This window comes from Nuphar pumila, chromosome 16 (genome assembly GCF_984573655.1).
Source record: "Nuphar pumila chromosome 16, dmNupPumi1.hap1.1, whole genome shotgun sequence".
Taxonomy (NCBI): domain Eukaryota; kingdom Viridiplantae; phylum Streptophyta; class Magnoliopsida; order Nymphaeales; family Nymphaeaceae; genus Nuphar; species Nuphar pumila.
In genome coordinates, this window is record NC_143264.1 from 77,649,755 (window position 1) to 77,669,708 (window position 19,954).

The 19,954-nt window shown below is 37.7% G+C and overlaps 1 protein-coding gene across 1 annotated transcript; it reads right to left on the minus strand.

The window, feature by feature from the left end:
- Positions 1-4,182: 4,182 nt before the first annotated feature.
- Positions 4,183-9,388, minus strand: LOC149813719 (beta-phenylalanine coenzyme A ligase-like). The gene is made up of 6 exons (XM_089991188.1): positions 8,395-9,388; positions 8,117-8,303; positions 6,177-6,322; positions 5,397-5,464; positions 4,644-4,746; positions 4,183-4,496 (listed from the first exon to the last, which is right to left on the minus strand). The coding sequence occupies exons 1-6, from the start codon at positions 9,376-9,378 to the stop codon at positions 4,362-4,364; spliced, it is 1,623 nt and encodes a 540-aa protein (XP_089847314.1). The 5' UTR covers positions 9,379-9,388; the 3' UTR covers positions 4,183-4,361.
- Between the last annotated feature and the right edge of the window lie 10,566 nt (positions 9,389-19,954).

The following is a 19,954-nucleotide window of genomic DNA, read 5'->3' on the forward strand; positions in this document are numbered from 1 at the left end:
AAGCACTGTCAGAGTTACCAGATGAAGTAGCTAAATTAGATGGGACTAATAGTAAAAGGTGTTGGATTTGCTGCGACAGCTGATCAATCCTGAATGACAGGAAGGCATGCAAGTCAGGGGAGGAGGAGGAGGAGGAGACAATTGCTGATATGTTCTCATCATCCTTCCCTACACTCTTCTCTCCACCAGACATACCAGACACTTCCACCCATCTTCGCATTCTTCCTCTTTAGTATTGGGTATGACGTTTTTACCACTCATGTCATACTTGGATGTTTCAATCTTGGACTCACCATAACTACTTGATTGCATAAATGCAATCATAACTGAATCACCAGCAGGATATGACTGAAGAGACTTCATGTTAGTCTCTTCTGCAGAAAGAGCTTGAGTAACAGGAGGGAGGAATTCCCTATGAATTATGGCACCCCTCACATTGTTGAATTCAGGATGGAGTCCCATAAGAAACTCTATCACCCTCACAGTCTCCTTAGCTTAAGTTTAAGCATCCATGCATGACTTACAGTCCTTATATTTATCACATTTCTTGTTCTTTTCAATTAAGGCCAATGAATCCCACAATAACTGAGTGGAAGTTCTGAACAAACTTGCTTTCTTGCCTCAATGATCTCAAATCCTGTATTAACTGATATTGTCGGACTCAATTTCCTTGCATGTACACCTGCTTCAAATAACCCCATGCATCCTTCTTCCTGAAATTTAGAGATATTCATTGCAATCTTTGGTTTTACCGAACCAAGAATCCATGACTTCACTTTGGCATTATTTATCTTTCATTCTTTCTGCAAAGCTTCTTGATTTGCATCACAGGCATTGGGTTTCTCACTAGTCTCATCAAAGATACCATCTCGATCCTTTTCCTTCAATCACCGCTACCATGAAATCAAACCAAAATGCATAGTTGGTCCCATCAAGTTTTACTAGAGTTAATTATATTAGATTTCCCTTCTCCATTATTACTTTAACTCCTAAATTAAAAAGTCAAAGCTACACAAACACAATGAAACAACAAAGCAAACAATAAGTTGTGCTGTCCTAAACGAGTCAGCACCCAATACGATAGATTCTCAAACCACCAAGCTTCAATGACACCTCTTTTCAACTATCAACATAAACGGACACATCATGCACACTTCCAAAATGCTACACCTAGTCACGCCACAGCAGTACAAAAACTCGATACACTGTATAGAGGCAAAACTGTGCAATATAATACCCAAACACAATAAACTAACTGGCTGAAATCACAATCAAGAGGAAATTTTATCTATCGTTGCCCAGTTTGTATGCAAACTAGCACAAAACAACACAAAAGCACACCCAATATTGCACAGATTGAGTATTCAGATAAAAAATAAATAGAACACATATAAACCAGCATACGGATACCCAAAATCCCAAAATATTGGTTGCCGCTCCCAATATTCCTTCAAAAGAGCAATCACAACTCCACAGAAAGTCAATCTCAGCCACCAAAACCACATTCAATCTCCTCCTTACTCAAAAACGACCAGAGTACGAGATGCCAAAACCCACACATGCAAACAGACCAAGCATTCTTATCAAATTTGGACACTGTTCACCTTCATATCAAGAAAATACAGGAAAATTCATAAAAAATTAGATATGTATCCGATTGCCAAGTTTTTTTATTCACAAAACTTGTAAATTCATAGTTTCATGAATCCCCAAACCAAACCTCAAAAAATTGTACTGACCGTACAAGTCGATACCTTAGAAATTATGTAAGCTATGTCGACCCTAGATGAAGCTCCTTTCTCCCTTGCACCATCACACTGAAATTCCTCTCTTGCTTGCTTGTATGGCTCTGATAAGATGTTCAGCAAGATGCACAAAAGAGGTAAGAAGGAGATGCTCGATGAAAAATATAGAAAAACTTCATTAGGTTCAAAAGAATAAGAGGCTACTGTCACAAAACAATGTGATTCTTCTATCTGTCACTTATGGGCTAAAACCCAATCACAAGAGATAACCACTTATGGGTTCAATACAATAACAATATTGAAATAAGCCACTTAAGGGCTGAACGGAAATGAAAAATGTATATTTATATTAGGGAAAAACCCTTAAGAAAGAATACATGGAGAGGAGGGGGTCACCCTTTTATATACAAGATGTGGGCTCAATAGAGCCATTGGTAGCCTCCTGCTAGAAATATAGCCGCTGGATAGCCTCCAACAACTCTAATGAGCATTCCAATAATGCCCTTTACAAACGACATATTTTACAATAAAAGAAAAAAATAAAAAATACAAGAAAACTAAATAATAAAAAAATATACACCATTGCTATTGTATATGTGAAAAAAACAAAATGCCCTTGTGAGACATATGTACGAAATATATATATATATATATATATATATAGTAATGGGTAGGTGCAAAATGATATATGCTAAATGATACATGCTAAATGAGTTTTTCAAGTTTTTTTTGTTTTATTTTTAAATTGTGTTCGTATAGATATCATCTATGTACTTGATTTTATAGGGATCAGCTCTTGAAGTGTTCAATTCTGACAAATGGATGGGTTTTTATAAGGTTCAAAAAATCAACCTTCCAAAATCTTTGTAAATTTTTTTAGGCTCCAAGTATCATTTTTTCATGAAAAACACATGATCTAGGTGTGGATTCCTCGTAAAATGACCATGCACAACACATTTATGGGGTCAGAACTATGAAAAAAACACCAAAAGGGCAGAAAAACCCATTTAGAATGTATTCATTTTGCACCTACCAATTGATATATATATGTGTGTGTATATATATTAACTCTCCCTCAAATTTACGATGAGATCATCGAAAGTTTGTCGAATAAAAAATGAAACCTTGGGGAAGGTAGCGTTTTTGTGAAGAAATTCGTAAGCTGATATTTTGAGGTCACATATGGAAGCGAAATAGTCTTTTTTAGGAATTCTTCTCTAACATAATAACAATCAATCTCAATGTGTATAATATGCTCATGAAAGGTATGATTTTTAAAAATGTATATGTCACTCTTTTTGTCGCAGCATAATCGTGATGACTTTGTCACAATAACTCTCATATCATTGAGAAGACGCATCAATCATACAATCTCAAATGTAGTAGTTGTCATAACTCTATACTCATCTTTTGTGAAAGATAAAGATACTTTTTGTTGTTTCTTATACTTTCACGATACTAATGAATCTTCTACAAAACTTCAAAAATCAGTAGTTGAGCATCTATCATTAGGGTCTCCTTCCCAATTAGAATCATTATGTGTAATTAATTCTAGTGAAGCTCAAGAAGAAAAGAATAATCATTTAGAGACAATGTTTTTTTAAATATCTAATAATACATATAACAATACTCATATGGACAATAGTAGGAGAGTGCTGAAATTGACTGGCCATGTGTATTGCATGTGATATGTTTGGTCGGGTGATAGTTAAGTATGTTAGTGCCCCAATCATATGTCGATACAAAGTGGGATCATCTAACATAGTTTCATCATCATTTTTCATCTTCAAATTTATCACCTCAGGTGCGTCATACTCTTTTGTCGTCAATGATTCCAGACCTATCAATAATTTCAGTAGCAAACTTGGATTGAGTCAACAAGTATCTTCTAGGAGAATATGTAACATTAATCCCCAAGAAAAACTTGAGAAAGCCAATGTCAGTTTTTTTCAAAATTTTATTTAAGAATAAATTTAATTTGATTTACTCCCTGCTTATCTCCTTCAGTTATGATCATATCATCAACATAGAGCAATAAAATTACAATACCTGTCTTTTGGTGCCTGTTTTAGACCATATAATGCTTTTCTAAGACGGACTTTTTCTTTAAGAATCTCATATCAAGGAGGTGGATCCATATATACTTCTTCCTTTAATTCACCTTTTAAAAATGCATTTTTAACGTCCATTTGATAACCTAGAAGAAGTTGATTTGTCAAATTTTCAGATATGTGAAATTCTCCTTTACTTTTGCATGCTTATCCTTGAGCATTTCTTTAGTTTAATTGGGCTTGTCCTTTTGTGATTTTTTTCTAGTTTTTCGATATAAAACTCAAATTCTCTATAGATATAGTCTTATATCTATCTAGAATTTTTAGTGGTTTTCTTACTGTAAAATCTCAAATGCGGAGGTGCATGTGCATAGCAACAACATCAGTGGAGGGAAAACGAGAATGAATACATACTTGATAGGAGCTGCTATAGCTCTTATGACATCTTAAAACAGAACAAGAATGCAAAGCATAAAGAGTTTTACATGGTTTAAACAAAAAGAGATTGCAGGCATCATGCTACCACAGCCTTGACGATATTTATTTCTCTCACGCCTCGTTGAAATCATAGCCTTGATGGTATTTGGAATTGTTGAGGCGATGCCAAGGCTATCAACCTTCTCCTAAGGATCTTCCCTGAGGGCGATCTTGGGATGCGGTCCACAAATACCACCTTCCTTATCTTCTTATATGGGGCAACCTAAATCCAGATTTGAAGGTTTAATCACTAATTCCAGCTGATATAAAAATGGAATTGAACTTTTAAAGATCATGAAAAAACTGGAATTTTCTTGTGATTAATTAGATACTCTGTAATCAAGTAAAACATGAAACGGTAACTATATACCTTGCTTGCCATGTATATGAGAATATCTTCCTCTTTGATATTGCTTAGAGCTTTTCCCACTACGCAAGCCACAGGGATCTCTCCTGCCTCTTCATCTGGGAACCTGAAAATTATGGTATTTGATCAAATTATTTGATCCCCTCATGATGGTACTCGGAGCTATAAGTTTCTGTAAATTTCATTTATGTGTGGCATGTATGACAATCGCCTATATGAAAAATTGGGTCTTCATATACTTCAGATATGTGAGCATTTTGAATAATTGACACAAGTATTGGCCATTTTTTTTAAATTGTGTTTTATCAGAGGTTTTCAAAAATCAATATAATCTCGAAAAACATGATATTTTGAAAATATCATTTTCTTACTGCCGTATTAACGTATTATGAATGCAATATTTATTTATTTTTAAATGTTTTTCTTTTTTTATATATATATTTATATATTCTTAATAGTTAAATATACCGTTATTTTCTGGTGTTTTCTTGAGGAAAAATAATAATTTTGCTTTATTGCGAGATTTTCCTCTGCAGACATAGTTCCAATAAAGAGATCTGTGACTAAACAGGCAGCGAGGTACTCCTGCCCTCCGAAGCAGATGGAGGGCAGCGAGGTACGGAGGCACACTCAAAGTGTGCCATGTGATTGCACCTGATCCTGGCTCATCTGTGACTGTGTTTTGACTTGGATTGGAGTGCGGATTGCCAGTGTGCATGTGCATTTGAAAACGTCCGTAACGTCTAGCATACTCACGGAATTACTGCACAATCTTCGACTGCATCATGTTTCTGTAGAATTTCCTCAAGTTCCGCTGGAGCAACCTGTAAATCACCAATTTTATGACCTCTAACTTAATGTGTATTTGCATATGCAAGCATGCAGATCAGCAACTGCAAGCCTACTTGCGTGTATAGCCCCAAAGGAGTTTGGTGAAGGGGGCATGTGACCTAGGCCGCTAGACCAGTAGTCTAGGTTCAAATTCTATAGCCGGCACCCCTTGCACAAGCCGAAGCATGGTAAGCCCATGGAGTTTTATGCTACCAGAACAGCGACCATAAGTATGACAGGCAAAGGCGTAGCTAAGGGGGGGGGGGGGGGGCAGGACTGGGCTGTAGCCCAGTCCTGCCTCCCGAAACAGTTAATATATATATATATATATTTAAAAGCCCAGTCCTAACCCAGCCCTGATTCCATATGAAATAGATTTTTATCCATTTTGTTAGCCCAGCCCAGCCCTGACTGCAGCAAATAGTTTGATTTGTCCATATGAAATAGGTTTTTATTAATATTTGTAGCCATTTTTTATTTTATCTAAAAAAAAAAAAATCCGGGGGCGCTGCCCTCGAACCCCCGACTATCACACAAATAAATTTTTTTTTGCTACACCCCTGTTTGCCCCCCCCCCCCCCCCCTCTCACATGAATCCTAGCTACGCCACTGATGACAGGCAGATCCAGCACGGCTAGGTCTCTTATCCTGGGGTGGTTTCTCGGTGTAAAAAAAAAAACTACATGCGTGTGCTAGCATATTCACCTGGTAAGCTTTGTATTTGATAAGCTCCTTGATCCTTCCTACAATGTAGGTGAGCCCCTGCTTGTCAATGACGCATGTGTCGCCGGTGTGCAGCCACCCTTCCTTGTCGATCGTATGGGACGTTGCCTCTTGGTTCTTGAAGTATCCTACAGCCATCCAGGTACAGTCGCTCTTCATATTACTTACTCATCCACATGAATATTTTTTGGTGATCGTAAACAAAGTGTTCATCATCATCATACGCGGTCCAATTTTATGAATACATCGTGAAAATCCCATTTAGGGGAGGACATCATTTTTTCCCCTAATCCCTAAAAAGGGCCTAACAATTCTACATTTCCTGATATAGGTCTCTGTTTTTTTCTGAAAACTGCCAAACAAAGACCTACTCTTACCACTGAGCAATTACTCAGGTTAAACCTCAGTTAAATTGAACCAAATAATAATTTTACCCTCAAATGGCCTCTTTTTTTAAAAGGGTATGTTTGGATTCAAAGAATTTAGTAGAATTGAAGTCCAATTTTATTAATATCCTCTTTGTGGCTGAAAAACGGCCACAAGATCAGTTTGTATTCAAATTCCACTAGATTCTTCGAATCCACGCCCTAAAGGTAAATAATTTTCAACTCTATAAGACAACTCAAAAGAATCATGTTTTCCATTATGTTGAAGGTCAACCGGGTGAAAAGATCAGGTGCAATATAATTGCACAAAAATTTGTGCATGAAGCACCTGATCACCCTCCATCTTGAGGATAGGGCCTGTCAGGTGTGGGGCCCAAGATCTGATAGAGGTGTGCAATCATATTGCACCCCATCCGGACTCATTGTTAACTGGATGTCTCTATTTGACACTTTTCTGGAAACCTGTGGTTCATATCCTATAATTCAGAAAATTGTGGCTTATTTTTTAAGTTAAAGGCAAAAGTTAGCCCTCAAATGGAATTTTCACTAGTTCATCCATGTGATGAAGGACATCCAAAACACCATGGCTGAAGTCTGTTTTCAACCGTTCATTTTGCAAATTCTAGATACCATTCGTCTAGGGCATCAACGGCTCTGAAAAAACACACCTAGGAGCCATCTAAGAGATGCCGAGTCCAGTTATGGTGCTTTGGATGTCGTTCATCTCATGGATGAACGGCATCAGGGTGGCCTCTTAGGTATCACCGTCAGAAGTAGCTCCGACCTGATACGCACTCAACCTTGGGCTGCAAAGTACCAACCATTAATTTCTCGAAACTGAGATTGCTGCTTCGTAAACAGGCATTCATTAGCATCTCATTATTTTGAAACTGGAATCTGTATGCCTGACCTACTGCTACTCTTGCGAGGGCATCTATTTTTAGTAACTGGCTTTCGTTTGTTTGGAAGATGTCAAATCACTTTCTTAAAGTGATCCAACAGATCACCTGATCTGCTTAAATGGGAAAAATGGATGAGTTACATACTGATGTATGATGAATTTAATTAGTTTTCCTGACTCAGATTTCAAATATTTCAAAAAGTGACTCACTAAAACACAATTCAGGTGGCCATTTGAGTAGTTCTTGAAAAAGTTAAGCCTTTTTATCTTACATATTTGAAACTAAGAGGCAGCTAAATGTATTTCCGTCCGTTGAGTGCCTATATGAAAATTATTGAAAGAATAAAATCTTTCCATGCATTTTCAAACGAGAGAAGTGATCATGTAAAAAAAAATCATATTTTCTATCTTTTTGCTGCAGTAGAAAATTTTCACCATCTAAGGAAGTGGTATATTGGCCAGATTCTCCACATTCATTGATCCCATGCATTTGGAAGTGGGAAAAGTGTGAAAATGAAAAAAAAGAACCTTTCAATGCACTAAAAAAATCATATTTTTGTAGAATTATAGTGCATGTGAAAATTTTCTCCACCTATCGAGGTCTAAAATCAAGTACTGGGGTTTGGTGATGTTACCTTGCATGATCATTGGTCCTCGCAACCAAAGTTCACCGCTTCTACCTGGTGGGAGCCACTCCCCAGTCTTGAGATCAACAACCCTCGCTTCAACCGACGGCACTAACCTCCCTATTGATAAATGAAACCTACCATCGACCCCATCGCACAGCGTCATTGACCCACTCGTCTCTGTCAGCCCATAACACTAAAGAGCACGTTCATGGGCACAGGCATGCACAGCCAACAAGATGTGTCAACAGATACAACCCTTTAGAGAGAGAGAGAGAGAGAGTTACCTGAGTGAGAATCACATGGGGATAGGTCTTGGTGAATTTCACCATGAACTCTCTCCCTAGTGAAGCACCAGATGTGCACACCTCCTTGAGAGAACTCAGGCTGTGCTTCTTAGCCAATGGTGAATTCAACAGCTGAACCATCATGGGCGGCACCACCGGGAGCCTTGTCACCCTGTAGTTGTCTGCACAGGCTAGCATGACCTCCAGTGTGTACTTTTGTGCGATCACTGCAGTGGCTCCTGTTGACAGCACTCCAGTGACAAAAACAGACAGCCCATACATGTGAAACAGTGGCAGCACGCACATGTAGACCTCATTGCCTGCGTGTTTGGTGCGCCACACGCTTCTTAGCACGCAGGCCATTGAGATGAAGTTGCCATGAGAGCACATCACCCCCTTGTTCTTCCCTGTTGTCCCGGACGAGTATGCGAGCATTGCTGTGTGGTTCTGGTTAATAGCCACACTTGGTGGCTTGCAGGTTCCAGGGTTCCTGAGCAAGTTATCCAGAAATGGTTCTAACAGAATTAGAGGCACTGCTAGAAGACCAAACTTTGGTTTCAGTTCTAGGGTGGTGAAGACGAGTGTGGGGTTGGAGTCTCTGATTTGTGCCTCAACTTCCTCTCTAAGGTTTAGGGGGTTGACTGTGCTAGCTATTGCTCCAATTGACATGATAGCCAAAATGAGGAGGGGATAGTAGAGGAAGTTTGGAGAAATGACAAGGACAACATCACCTTGGCTGATACCTATTGAATGGAGGTATGATGCAATTTTGTTGATGAGAGATTGAAGTTCTGAGTACATGATTTTGGTGCCACTTTTGGCATCAATGTAAGCTGGCCTATCTGAGTTTTGGTGAAGAGAAAGTAGGAAAGAAGGGAAAGCCAGCATGGGGCTATGGGGGAAGACTGGGGTCTTCCATTGGCTGTAGTAAACACCCCTTGAAGGGGAGAAGCCACTTGCATCCCTTGCCTCCACAGTATCCATTACGCGCTGTTGGCCTGAGTGCTTCTTGGATCATCATCATAAATAGCTCTCTGAAAGAATACCTTCCCGAAAATGCCCTCTATAATTATTGTTACTGGTGTGGTGCTTTCACTTCTCTAAGTTCCAACGTCTATTCCCAGCTACCACAAAATCGATTCTTAAATGGTTTTGGTTTACTTGTCAAAATTCTTTGATTACAAGCACTAGGGCCCATCCAGCTTGGCCTGATCCGATAAGCCTCTCCTCGGGCTGTGTCCTGAATCAAACTTAGGTACACAATTTGACCTACAGCTTCTTAAAGTCTCTCTCTCTCTCTCTCTCTCTCTCTCTATATATATATATATATATATATATATATATATATATATATATATATATATATATGATAACTAAAAATATGGGCATTTTCAACATTTTTTTGTAAATCCAACGACATGGATGTGCTTGGCATGGTGATTTTGCTAGGAATCAACTGTTGGATCGTGTATTTTTGATGAAAAAATATGATTTTTGAATGCTTGAATATTTATGATGATTATGAGTCATTGATTTTAAAGTCTTTAAAAAATCTTTATGCATTAAAATTGGATGATTCAAGAATGGGTTCTTATAATACCAAGCATGTAGATCACATATGTATGGTTAGATTCAAGAAGAAAGAACAAAAAATCCATGAAAATCATGATTCACATATTAGTTCTCATCTTTTCATTTATTATATTCTAGTGATATATATAAGGTTCTCCCAGAGTACCTACTCCCACGGAATGAATGTTTTAGATTTTCAAATTTCTTAAACTCTTTTTGTTGATCTATAAGCACTAATTAGTAGAAAATAAGTTTTGGATCACGTGATTATGGCATACATGTATGTTTTTTAAGACCTTTAAAAATCAATGGCTCACGATGTATCAAAATTTTATGATTTAAACAATCTTATTTTTATGTTCAAAACATGATTCCTATCAAATAAACTATGTTGAGTACATCCATAAGGTTTAATGTTGTGGTGCTATGGGGAGCACCTACTCTCACATACTAAAAATTATAGTTGTGTGAAGAACTCACATGAAAATCGAGGATTCACACACATTGGATTAGTAGAAAGGTACGTGACACCCAAATTATCACATCATAGGTTAGGTACTTCTTTTGAAACTATGTTCAACTCTGCCAATAGTTGTTTGAGCCAAAAAAGCTTGGATACGACACCTGCTACTATCTTGTGCTCGACTTTTATATTGGACCTAGCAGCAATACATTGTTTAGTGAAGCTCCAAGATAACAAATTTGGTCTCATAAATGTTAAATAACCACCGGTAGATTTACGATCATCTGGACAACCTACTCAGTCAGCATCAAAGTATGCAGACAGATGAAGACACTTAGACTTCTTGATTTGTAGGCCCAAATTTAATATTCCCTTAAGATATCTCAGAATTCACATTACACAAGCCCAATGGCCTTTAGTGGGTTTATGCATAAACTCACAAGCCTTATTGACAGAGTAGGCTATATATGGCTCGGTGAAGGTGACATACTGCAATACTCTAGCAATACTTCTGTACTGAGTGACGTCTTCCAATAGTATCCCCTCATGCCTAGAGAGAACCACATTAGGCATGGCTGGAGTGACCATAGGTTTACACTCTGTCATGCTTGTTCTGAGCAAGAGATCCAAAATATATTCTCTTACACAACACTATCCTAAGGACTCATGGACCACTTCAATTCCAAGGAACTAATGTAGATGACCCAAGTTCTTGATAGACAATTCACTACCAAAATTGTGAATGACATGCCTAACATTCTTATAAGAATTTTCTGTGATAATGATATCATCAATATATATATGAGAACAAACATATGAAAATTATTATTATGGCAGATAAACAGGGACAAATATGCCTTGGACTTAACAAACCTCAACTTTTTCAGGTACACACATGAAGTCTCTCAAACCATGTTTGAGGAGCCTGTTTCAATCCATAGATGACATGATTCAACTAACATGCGAAATTAGGGTGATCCTTGTCTTCAAAACCAGGGGGTAGTTCATACAAACTTTTTTTTTTAAATACCATGAAAAAATGCATTATTATCATCTAACTGATGGATAGGCCAACCCAAACTAATAGCAACGGACACGACCATACTGGCAGAAGCAAGTTTGATAACATGGTTAAAGGTTTCAAAGTAGTCGGCCTCCCTCTTGTTGACTGTACCCTTGGCCACTAAGCATGCCTTATATCGAGCTATGGTCTCATCCGAGTGCTTCTTAATCTTGTAGATCCACTTACACACAACAAGGTTAGAAGATTTATCAGAAGGGACAAGGGTCTAGGTCTTATTTTGGTAGAGAGTTAACTTCTTTCATAGCATTACACCACTTAGGTTCGATCACAGCTTGATGAATGAATGATGGTTCTTGCTTTTCTTAACTCATTTCACTTAATAGTGCAATAAGATATTTGGAGCCGAATAATAGTATGGGTTTTAACGTACCATCGTAGGATCAAGTAACCATGTGATGAGTCTTGAGAAGCATTAGGCTCAGGGCATCAACGATGGGTTTCATTCCTATGGATGAGGGCCCGAACACGTCACATCTACTTGAATGGTTGGGTTAAGAAGGTGATGAGATTGCAATATCATATTTATATTCGAGACAAGGTAGGTCAAATGTTTCAGGGAAGGACACATAGGACGGCTCAGTAGGTAATACAATTTCAACATGACTAGGTAACAATACGAGGGTTATGGACTGACTCTCTTGAGGAGTTTCAGTTGAGGTAGGACTCCTAATAGGATTAGGTTTCTGACTTTAGATCCACTTAGACACTTCTTGCAAAATAACATGTTCTTTCTTTTCTGCATAAATTTTTCTTTTCTCATAAAAAGTATGCCTTGAAATAAAAGAGCAACATGATCATAACATATGTATCCTTTGTAATTAGAATCATATCATATAAAAAAACAAAGTTTAAACTTTGGATCAAGTTTGGACTTGGCATAGGGAACCAAATATTGATAACACGTGCATCCAAATATTTTTAGATGCTCATACCCATGGACATGTTTTAAGAGAAGTTTATATAGCAATTTTTGGCCTAGATTTTGTATAGAAAGCCAATTAATGAGATATCCAACAATTTTGAATTTATCTACCCAAAATTTATGATCCAAAAAGGCCTTGTATAATAAGGCCAGTCTTGTTTCAATATGTTTGTATTTTCTTTCTACCACATCATTCTGTTCAAAAGTATGAGAACAAGACAACTAGCGTTTGATGCTACAATCATTTAAACAATGCTTAAAACTCTCATTAACAAATTCTCCCTCACCAACATTGTGGAATATTTTAATTTGACTATCAATTTATTTTTCCATAATACTTTTGAAAATTATAAAGCAGGAAAAAGCATTAAGCTACTTAACTAACAAAAAGAACCATAAAAATTTAGAGAAGTTGTCAAACAACAAATAAAATTGATAACCTTTACAAGATGACAATGACGTGGGCCCCTCAGAGATTCGCATGAACCGGCTCCAAAGGAGTTTGAGCAAAAAAAATTTATGCTAGTAAAATACAGCTTATGACTTTTACTATTTGTGTAAGAGGAACACAACACAAGGTCATTCTTGTTAAAATAAAAATTGATTTATTATATATTAAAGTCTAAAACTTTAAACTTAGGGTGACCCAATCTCCAGTGCCACACTTTATAAGAATATCTAAATTTATTTTGGCTAACTTTAGCAAAACTAGCTTTAAGAGACCAATTTTCTTGTCCATGTTGTTCTCTCGACCAATGGTAAAGCTCTCGTCTTACTCAATTCTCTTAACAGAGTTGTCACACTCCGTAAATCCTTAACACAAAAATCTTTAATATTGAATTGAAAGAGAATGATTTTCTCTAGAAAACTTAGCCATAGACAATAGATTTTGCTTAATAGAAGGCACACAAAGGACATTTGTTAACTTAAAGAGCTCATTTTCATACTACAAAGATATATTACTTGAATTGGAAATAGGTAATTGCGAGTTACTTCCTATCATGATGTCATATGTCTCATGATATTCACTCTTGTCATGCTCTGATCCTCTGATGTAGCATGGTATGTGAAGCCAAATTACCTGGCCATCTTTCTAGTCACGTTTAGATGCCCTTGGCTACCCTTAATTATCTCTGTTTTTAGTGTTTTAAAAATTTTGAAAGAATGGATTAAAATGTCCAACCCCTCTTTTCTATCAAAGAAGGTGGTCGTTGATAATTCAACTGACTGAGGAGACTTCAGATTAATTTTTTTTTAATAATAATGTTGGGGGGTTACTCTAAATTTATATTAAATAAATAAAGATTTATAAATGATCACCCGTATATAACTTAGGTTGTTTATTGAGGGAGAAAGTGGTAACAATTGTTACTAAACTTTTATAATTTTGAAAGAGACCATTTAGGATGAATTGAACCAAGTCTTCATCAGAAGCAAGTTCATTAACTGCGCACAGGGAATTCGCAAGAAACATAACATAGTTTAAATATTGCAATGTTGTGTTTTCCTCCTTTATCACATTTTGGAGACCATGCTTCAACTGAAGAATATTAATGCTCGAATGAGAAACATAAGAATGTTCTAACGCAATCCAAGCTTCCTTGGCATATAGGACACAAGTAATTTATCCCATTATGACTTCCATCACAATGGCCTTGATCCAACTCAATGCGAGCTGATTAGCTTGTTTCCATAAAATAAATTCTGGATTGGGTTTTAACTGCTCACCATATCTGATATACGAACTTGGCGCATGAAGAGAACCATCCACATATTTGATAAGGTGCTGACTATACATTACAGACTCAAATTGAGAGTGCCACAACAAGTAATTGTCTTTGTCTAGCTTGATGAATATCAGAGAAAAAAACACATTCTATTGCACTGGCAGATTAAGAATCAGGGAGGATGGGCTTGACGCCATACCAATCGACTAATGAGAGAGCACACTATACGAACAAACTTGAAAGAGCTAACAAGGCTCTAATACCATGTAAAGAACTCACACTCGCACAAACTGAAGATTTACACACACACAAGCAAACATGTTTTTATGTGGTTTGGTCTAGCATGACCTACACTCATGGTGAAATCCTTTTCCTCTCTAATTGACATTGAGAGAAAAGAGGTGCACTTTATTTATATAAGCAAGAGAGAGGTTCCTTGTGGGATTGAACATTTCATGAGTACATATAGGAGAGAGAGAGAGAGAGAGAGAGAGAGAGAGAGAGAGAGAGAGAGAGAGAAGGAAAATTGTGGGAGAGGAGAAAAAAAGGAAAAAGAGAAGAAGAAGAAGGAAACAAAAGAAGGGGCCTTCTTCCTCTCCAATCATCCAACGTATCTCTATTTTTTTTTATCTCTCAATGAAGGTACGGATTCATCTAATGATTTGAATGAGAGAAAAGGCCTAAGTCGAACTTATGTGATGTTTTGGTGGAAAAGAAAATGAAAAAACCTGATTTTTTTATGAGTATATATATATAATGTATATACGAAAAATATATATATAGAGAGGTGCCGATTTGCACACATGATGGTCAATTTTTTCTATGCACCGAATATGTAGAGGTTTGAGTTTTCATGTATCGATTTGATATGTGTGACGATATTTTTTTCTATATATGCATCGAAAGAAGACAGAGAATACCATATATTTGTTCTTAAAGTTCGGATTTGCCATATGTACAGATGGACAAATCTGAACAGACCTGTCCAACAGTGCATGTGGACAGATCTGTTGACATACACATATGAGCATATCTGGTCCCAGGAAAGACTCTACAACTGAGGATCTTCTTGGAGTCTTTACTGGATTGTTTTCCATGGTAGAGAGGAGTCATATTGAATGTTTGGCTTGGGAGAAGTGTCTTCTAATTAGGAGCTTCAGTGGGAGTCCTTAATTTACTTGGAGTCTTTGTCGTATTGAAATTCTTCACAAGAGAGTCTGAGATAGGCGTTGGACCAAGATCAATTGGAACTAGGTCAGGGTCCACTTTCTTAACAAATTGTAGGCTGCATCTTCTCATTTAGACCTTATAGATGTATTCAACATAGTTTATTTAATAGGAATCATGCTTTGGATAATATTTTTTTAAGATAAAAATATGATTTTTTAAGTCATAAAATTTGATACATTATAAGCCATTGATTTTAAAGGTGTTAAAAAACCTACATGTATGTTATAATCACATGATCCAAAATTTGTTTTTCACTAAATAATGCTTGTAGATCATATCTATAGGATCTGATCAATTAAAAAAGTTCAAAATTTTTGAAAATTTAAAGTTTCTATTAGATGCTTTACCCTATCATATTTCTTAGGCTTCCTTTTTGGTTAGGTCTTGTTAGGCCTCTCCAAAAGTCATAGTTTTAAATATTTTTTTCTCACGTCTAACACCGTAGATGTGATCTATAGGTTTGGTTTAGTGGGAACCAACTTTTGGATTGTTGGAATCTGACCTATGTACAAGTTTTTTTTGGTGATCCAAAAATCAATGGCTATGAAGGTGCCAGTTTTTCTGGCTCATAAAATCATGTAAGATCAAAGAGTCAATTCTCACTAAATCGATCATGCTAAACACATCTAACTATTCAGATCTATCATGAAACACTTAAAACCTATAGGGCAGAATGAGAAATGGGGCCTAATATGTTCACCTCTCTCTCTCTCACACACACACACATGACAACCTTATATATATATATATATATATGTTTTGGGGATGGACGTAGCCTTTTCCCCACCCTGCCTTGTCCCTACCACTTTTCCCCGCCTCATCTCCGTTTGAACCGGGGATGGAGGACATGAAAGGGGGATGAAGGCGGGGGTGGAGGTTAAAATCCATCCCTGCCAAGGATGGAGGCGGGGATGGAGGTTCTAATCTTGAGGCGGGGTGGGGGTGGAGACCTTGTCCCCCACCCCACTGCCATCCCTAGTTCGGACCTAGGTGAAACCGGACTTGGACCAGATTTTTGGGTATGGTATCAGGTCCACTATAAGAAAAACCATACCCAGACATGATAAGAACTACATGAACCAAAATTGGATCATCCTGGTGAAACCATATTTTTATCATTTTTACATTGAAAAAATGAAGTTCTTAATCCAAACTTGGGTCGGGTCCGGGTCTGGTATAAAATTACACAAACTATACCCGGGTCCATGTATTAATCCAACCTTTTGGCCTGAACCTGGGTCTTCTTATTTATCACCATATACCCTATAGCATTTGGATCCGGGTAAACCAGGCCCGTTGGCACCCCTGTATTTATACCATCTGAGAACTTGAATGATCAAAATTTGCCTATAACGCCAGAAAAAAAACAAATCGGTCGGTGATGTGAATCAGTGAAGAAGAGGAGTCCAACGGAGCTATCACAACAAAAAGGCCAAAACCACAAAACAACAAAAATAGACAAAAAAACTAATACTAATAATAACAATGGTAAGGAACCGTATACTTAGCGAAGAAAAATTGAACAGACGGTATGGACTCTTAGGTTGCTCCCAAGAAGGTAATATGTGTCGGTCAGCGAATATTCAGTTAGAGAGAGAGAGAGAGACCGAAGGATAGAAAAAGACATGATTACTTTAGCTTAAAAAAAACATTATTTAAAAAAAACATGGAAAAAATTGCACGCAAATGTATCAAGCCATCCAATGCCATGTTGCCACTTCATCAACGGAAAGCTAAGTGCATCGGGAGTATGTGCATGAATGTAAAATGTAATTATGCCCTGTTTTGTAAACTAACAGTCCAACGCAGCTGAGGAATAAACTATGAGATCATAATGTGTTTCTTCCCACCTAACTTGTTTGAGCTCACTATCATAGTTCCTGACAGCACTTTACAAATCCATTTTCAAAACTATGACATGTAAGATTTCAGAGTTCCCTCTCTAGCTACTTATTTACAAACAGATACTAGAAATGTTGCAAATGTATTGTTATTGTGAGAGATTGGAAAAGGTTTGGGATTGGTTTGATGTGCACTTATACTGGGTGTGATTGGTCCTTGCAATTTCAAGCATAGGTGCACCTTGTGGGTTCAATTAGGTTGGACGCACTAGGTGACAGTTTTCCTAACTTGGACCCAAGCCCGACTCAGTGACTATTGGGTTTTAGTAAGGTACACATGAGCCAAGCTCAAACCAAAATATGATTGTTCAAGTTCAGCTTGTCAACTTTGAGCTTGGACTGTAGGTTAACTGAAGTTTGGTTTGATTCAGAAACTATTTATGTTTTCAGAGCAAGAGTAATAATTAACGGAATACCTACAATAACAAATGGACCAAACAAATGGTTTATGCATAATGGTTAGGAGGAAGATAGGAGGAAGAGGAGCGGGAGGCCCCTAGTAGGAGGGTTAGGCAAAAGTAGGTGCATGAAGTTAAAGAGGGTTGCTAAAGGGTTTATGTGGTTGGTAGGGAGGGCATTGGAAAAAGGGGAAAGCACTGTTAGGGAGGGGAGTCATCATGAGATTTGCCGACTACCACCTCTCGATGGTGGTTGCTGGTTCGTGAAACTGGCATCGGCAAGTGCAATGTCAGTTCTATGATTTTCTGCTTTTCCCTTCGTCCCAAACGGAGGTGGGAGCTATGGATTTCAAGAATCCACTCTGGCGCCCTTCGACACAGAGTTTCCAAACAGGGCCTTAATGGACTTACTTTGAGAATAGAAAGAATGGAGAGCCCTTGAAAATAGATAAGAATGGAAAATTAATAATAATAATTATTAAAATCAGATTAATCTTACTCACCTGCAAACGAGGGGTTTGGCTGCTTTGATTTTAAGGCCATTCCAATCCATTGGGACTCCAGTACATGAAAAATATATGGTAGTTTTGTATAATGATATCATTATACAGAGGCACATACTCTTGTTTGCATAGATCTAGCCACCAAATGATAAATCTAATGGTGGTTTTGTACCATGACACTACAAGAAAAAAATGTTATTTAGCGACGAAAATTTGTGACAGAAATAATTCATCGTAACGTTGCGACGGATTAGCGAGAGAAAACTATTCATCCCTAAAATTTGAATTAGATGCGGAATTTGCGATGAAAAAATTCTATCGCCAATTCTGTCGCTAATTTGCGATAGATTAGCGACGAACAAATTTCGTCTTACACTCCGTCACAACTTCGCGATGGATGAGGGACATCATTTTTTCATCGCTACTCTGTCACAAATTTGCGACAGTGTTTGTGACAAAATATTTTCATTGCTAAATAACCCGTAAAACCCTAATATGAGCTCCTTTCTTTTCTCTTTCTGTTTTATTCAGTCGCCCGCCGCCCGTCGGCTACCGCCCTCTCCTTCACCTCCTCCTTCTTTCCTCACTCCATCTCTCCAGCGCCGACGACCCCCGAGCATCGACGCCATCTTGTGTCGTGTGCCGACGACCCCCAAACAACTCAATTCGTTGATAGCGCCTCATGGTGCGATAGGGTCCGAACACGACTGGGCTCTCACCCTCTCCGGCGCCCCCTTCCAGGGGACTTGGGTCCAGTCCGTCGGTGAAGACGCTTCTACATACTACAATTCGGTAGGCAAAGCCTACCGATTCTCAAGCTGAGCTATTCCTGGTTCACTCGCCGTTACTAAGAGAATCCTTGTAAGTTTCTTTTCCTCCGCTTATTGATATGCTTAAACTCAGCGAGTGGCCTCACCTTACCTGGGGTCGCTAAGCTGAGACGAGTAATCGCCTTTTAGAGTTCTAGCAAACTTCTAATGCTTCATGCGAGCTACGACAATCCACCGCAGACAGAGTGCACAACTATGGTAATCCCCCACTTGCCTCACCGCATTGTGTTGTGAGCCAACATTTCAGCTGATGACACACTGATAAAAAAGGTAACCCAGGTCAATCCTCCATTTTTACATTTGTGCTTTGCAGGTGCGTAGCTAGACTAATTGCACGATGCTTAGTGCTAAGCATCACATGCGACTAAAAATGCCATGTAAAGAGAAATAAGAAAAATGCAAAGGCAAAAGTATGTAAATCGAGTAAATACCCGTGATGAGTAAGTAATGCAGGCACATCACATGTTATTTAATTTTTTGGATGCAACATTTTTTTGTTCACATAGTCACTTAGTTGTGGATATTTAGGACTACTTTGATGGAGTTTGAAGATCATGCTGAGCATGATTTGAATGTATGAAAATAGAAGTGCCCTTATTTTTTGAGTTCGGATTTCATGCTAGTCATGATAGTAGTTAGCGGGATATTTGAGTGTGTTTGTTGCAGGTACATGCTTGACATTGCTTTGATATGAATGCTTTGAATGTATTGCAATGTTTGATGTGACTGTATCCATGTTTGCATGAAGTTATTTTCAATTTGATTATGCCTTTTATGTGAAATTGTATAATGAAAATATGCTTCAAATGAATATATCATGTTGATAAATGTGATTTCACCATTCTAAATATCCTTGTAATGAGTGTAAATATGATGTGATGGTTTTGCACATGAAAATATTAAGTTATCAACGTTTGCATCATAGTTCTT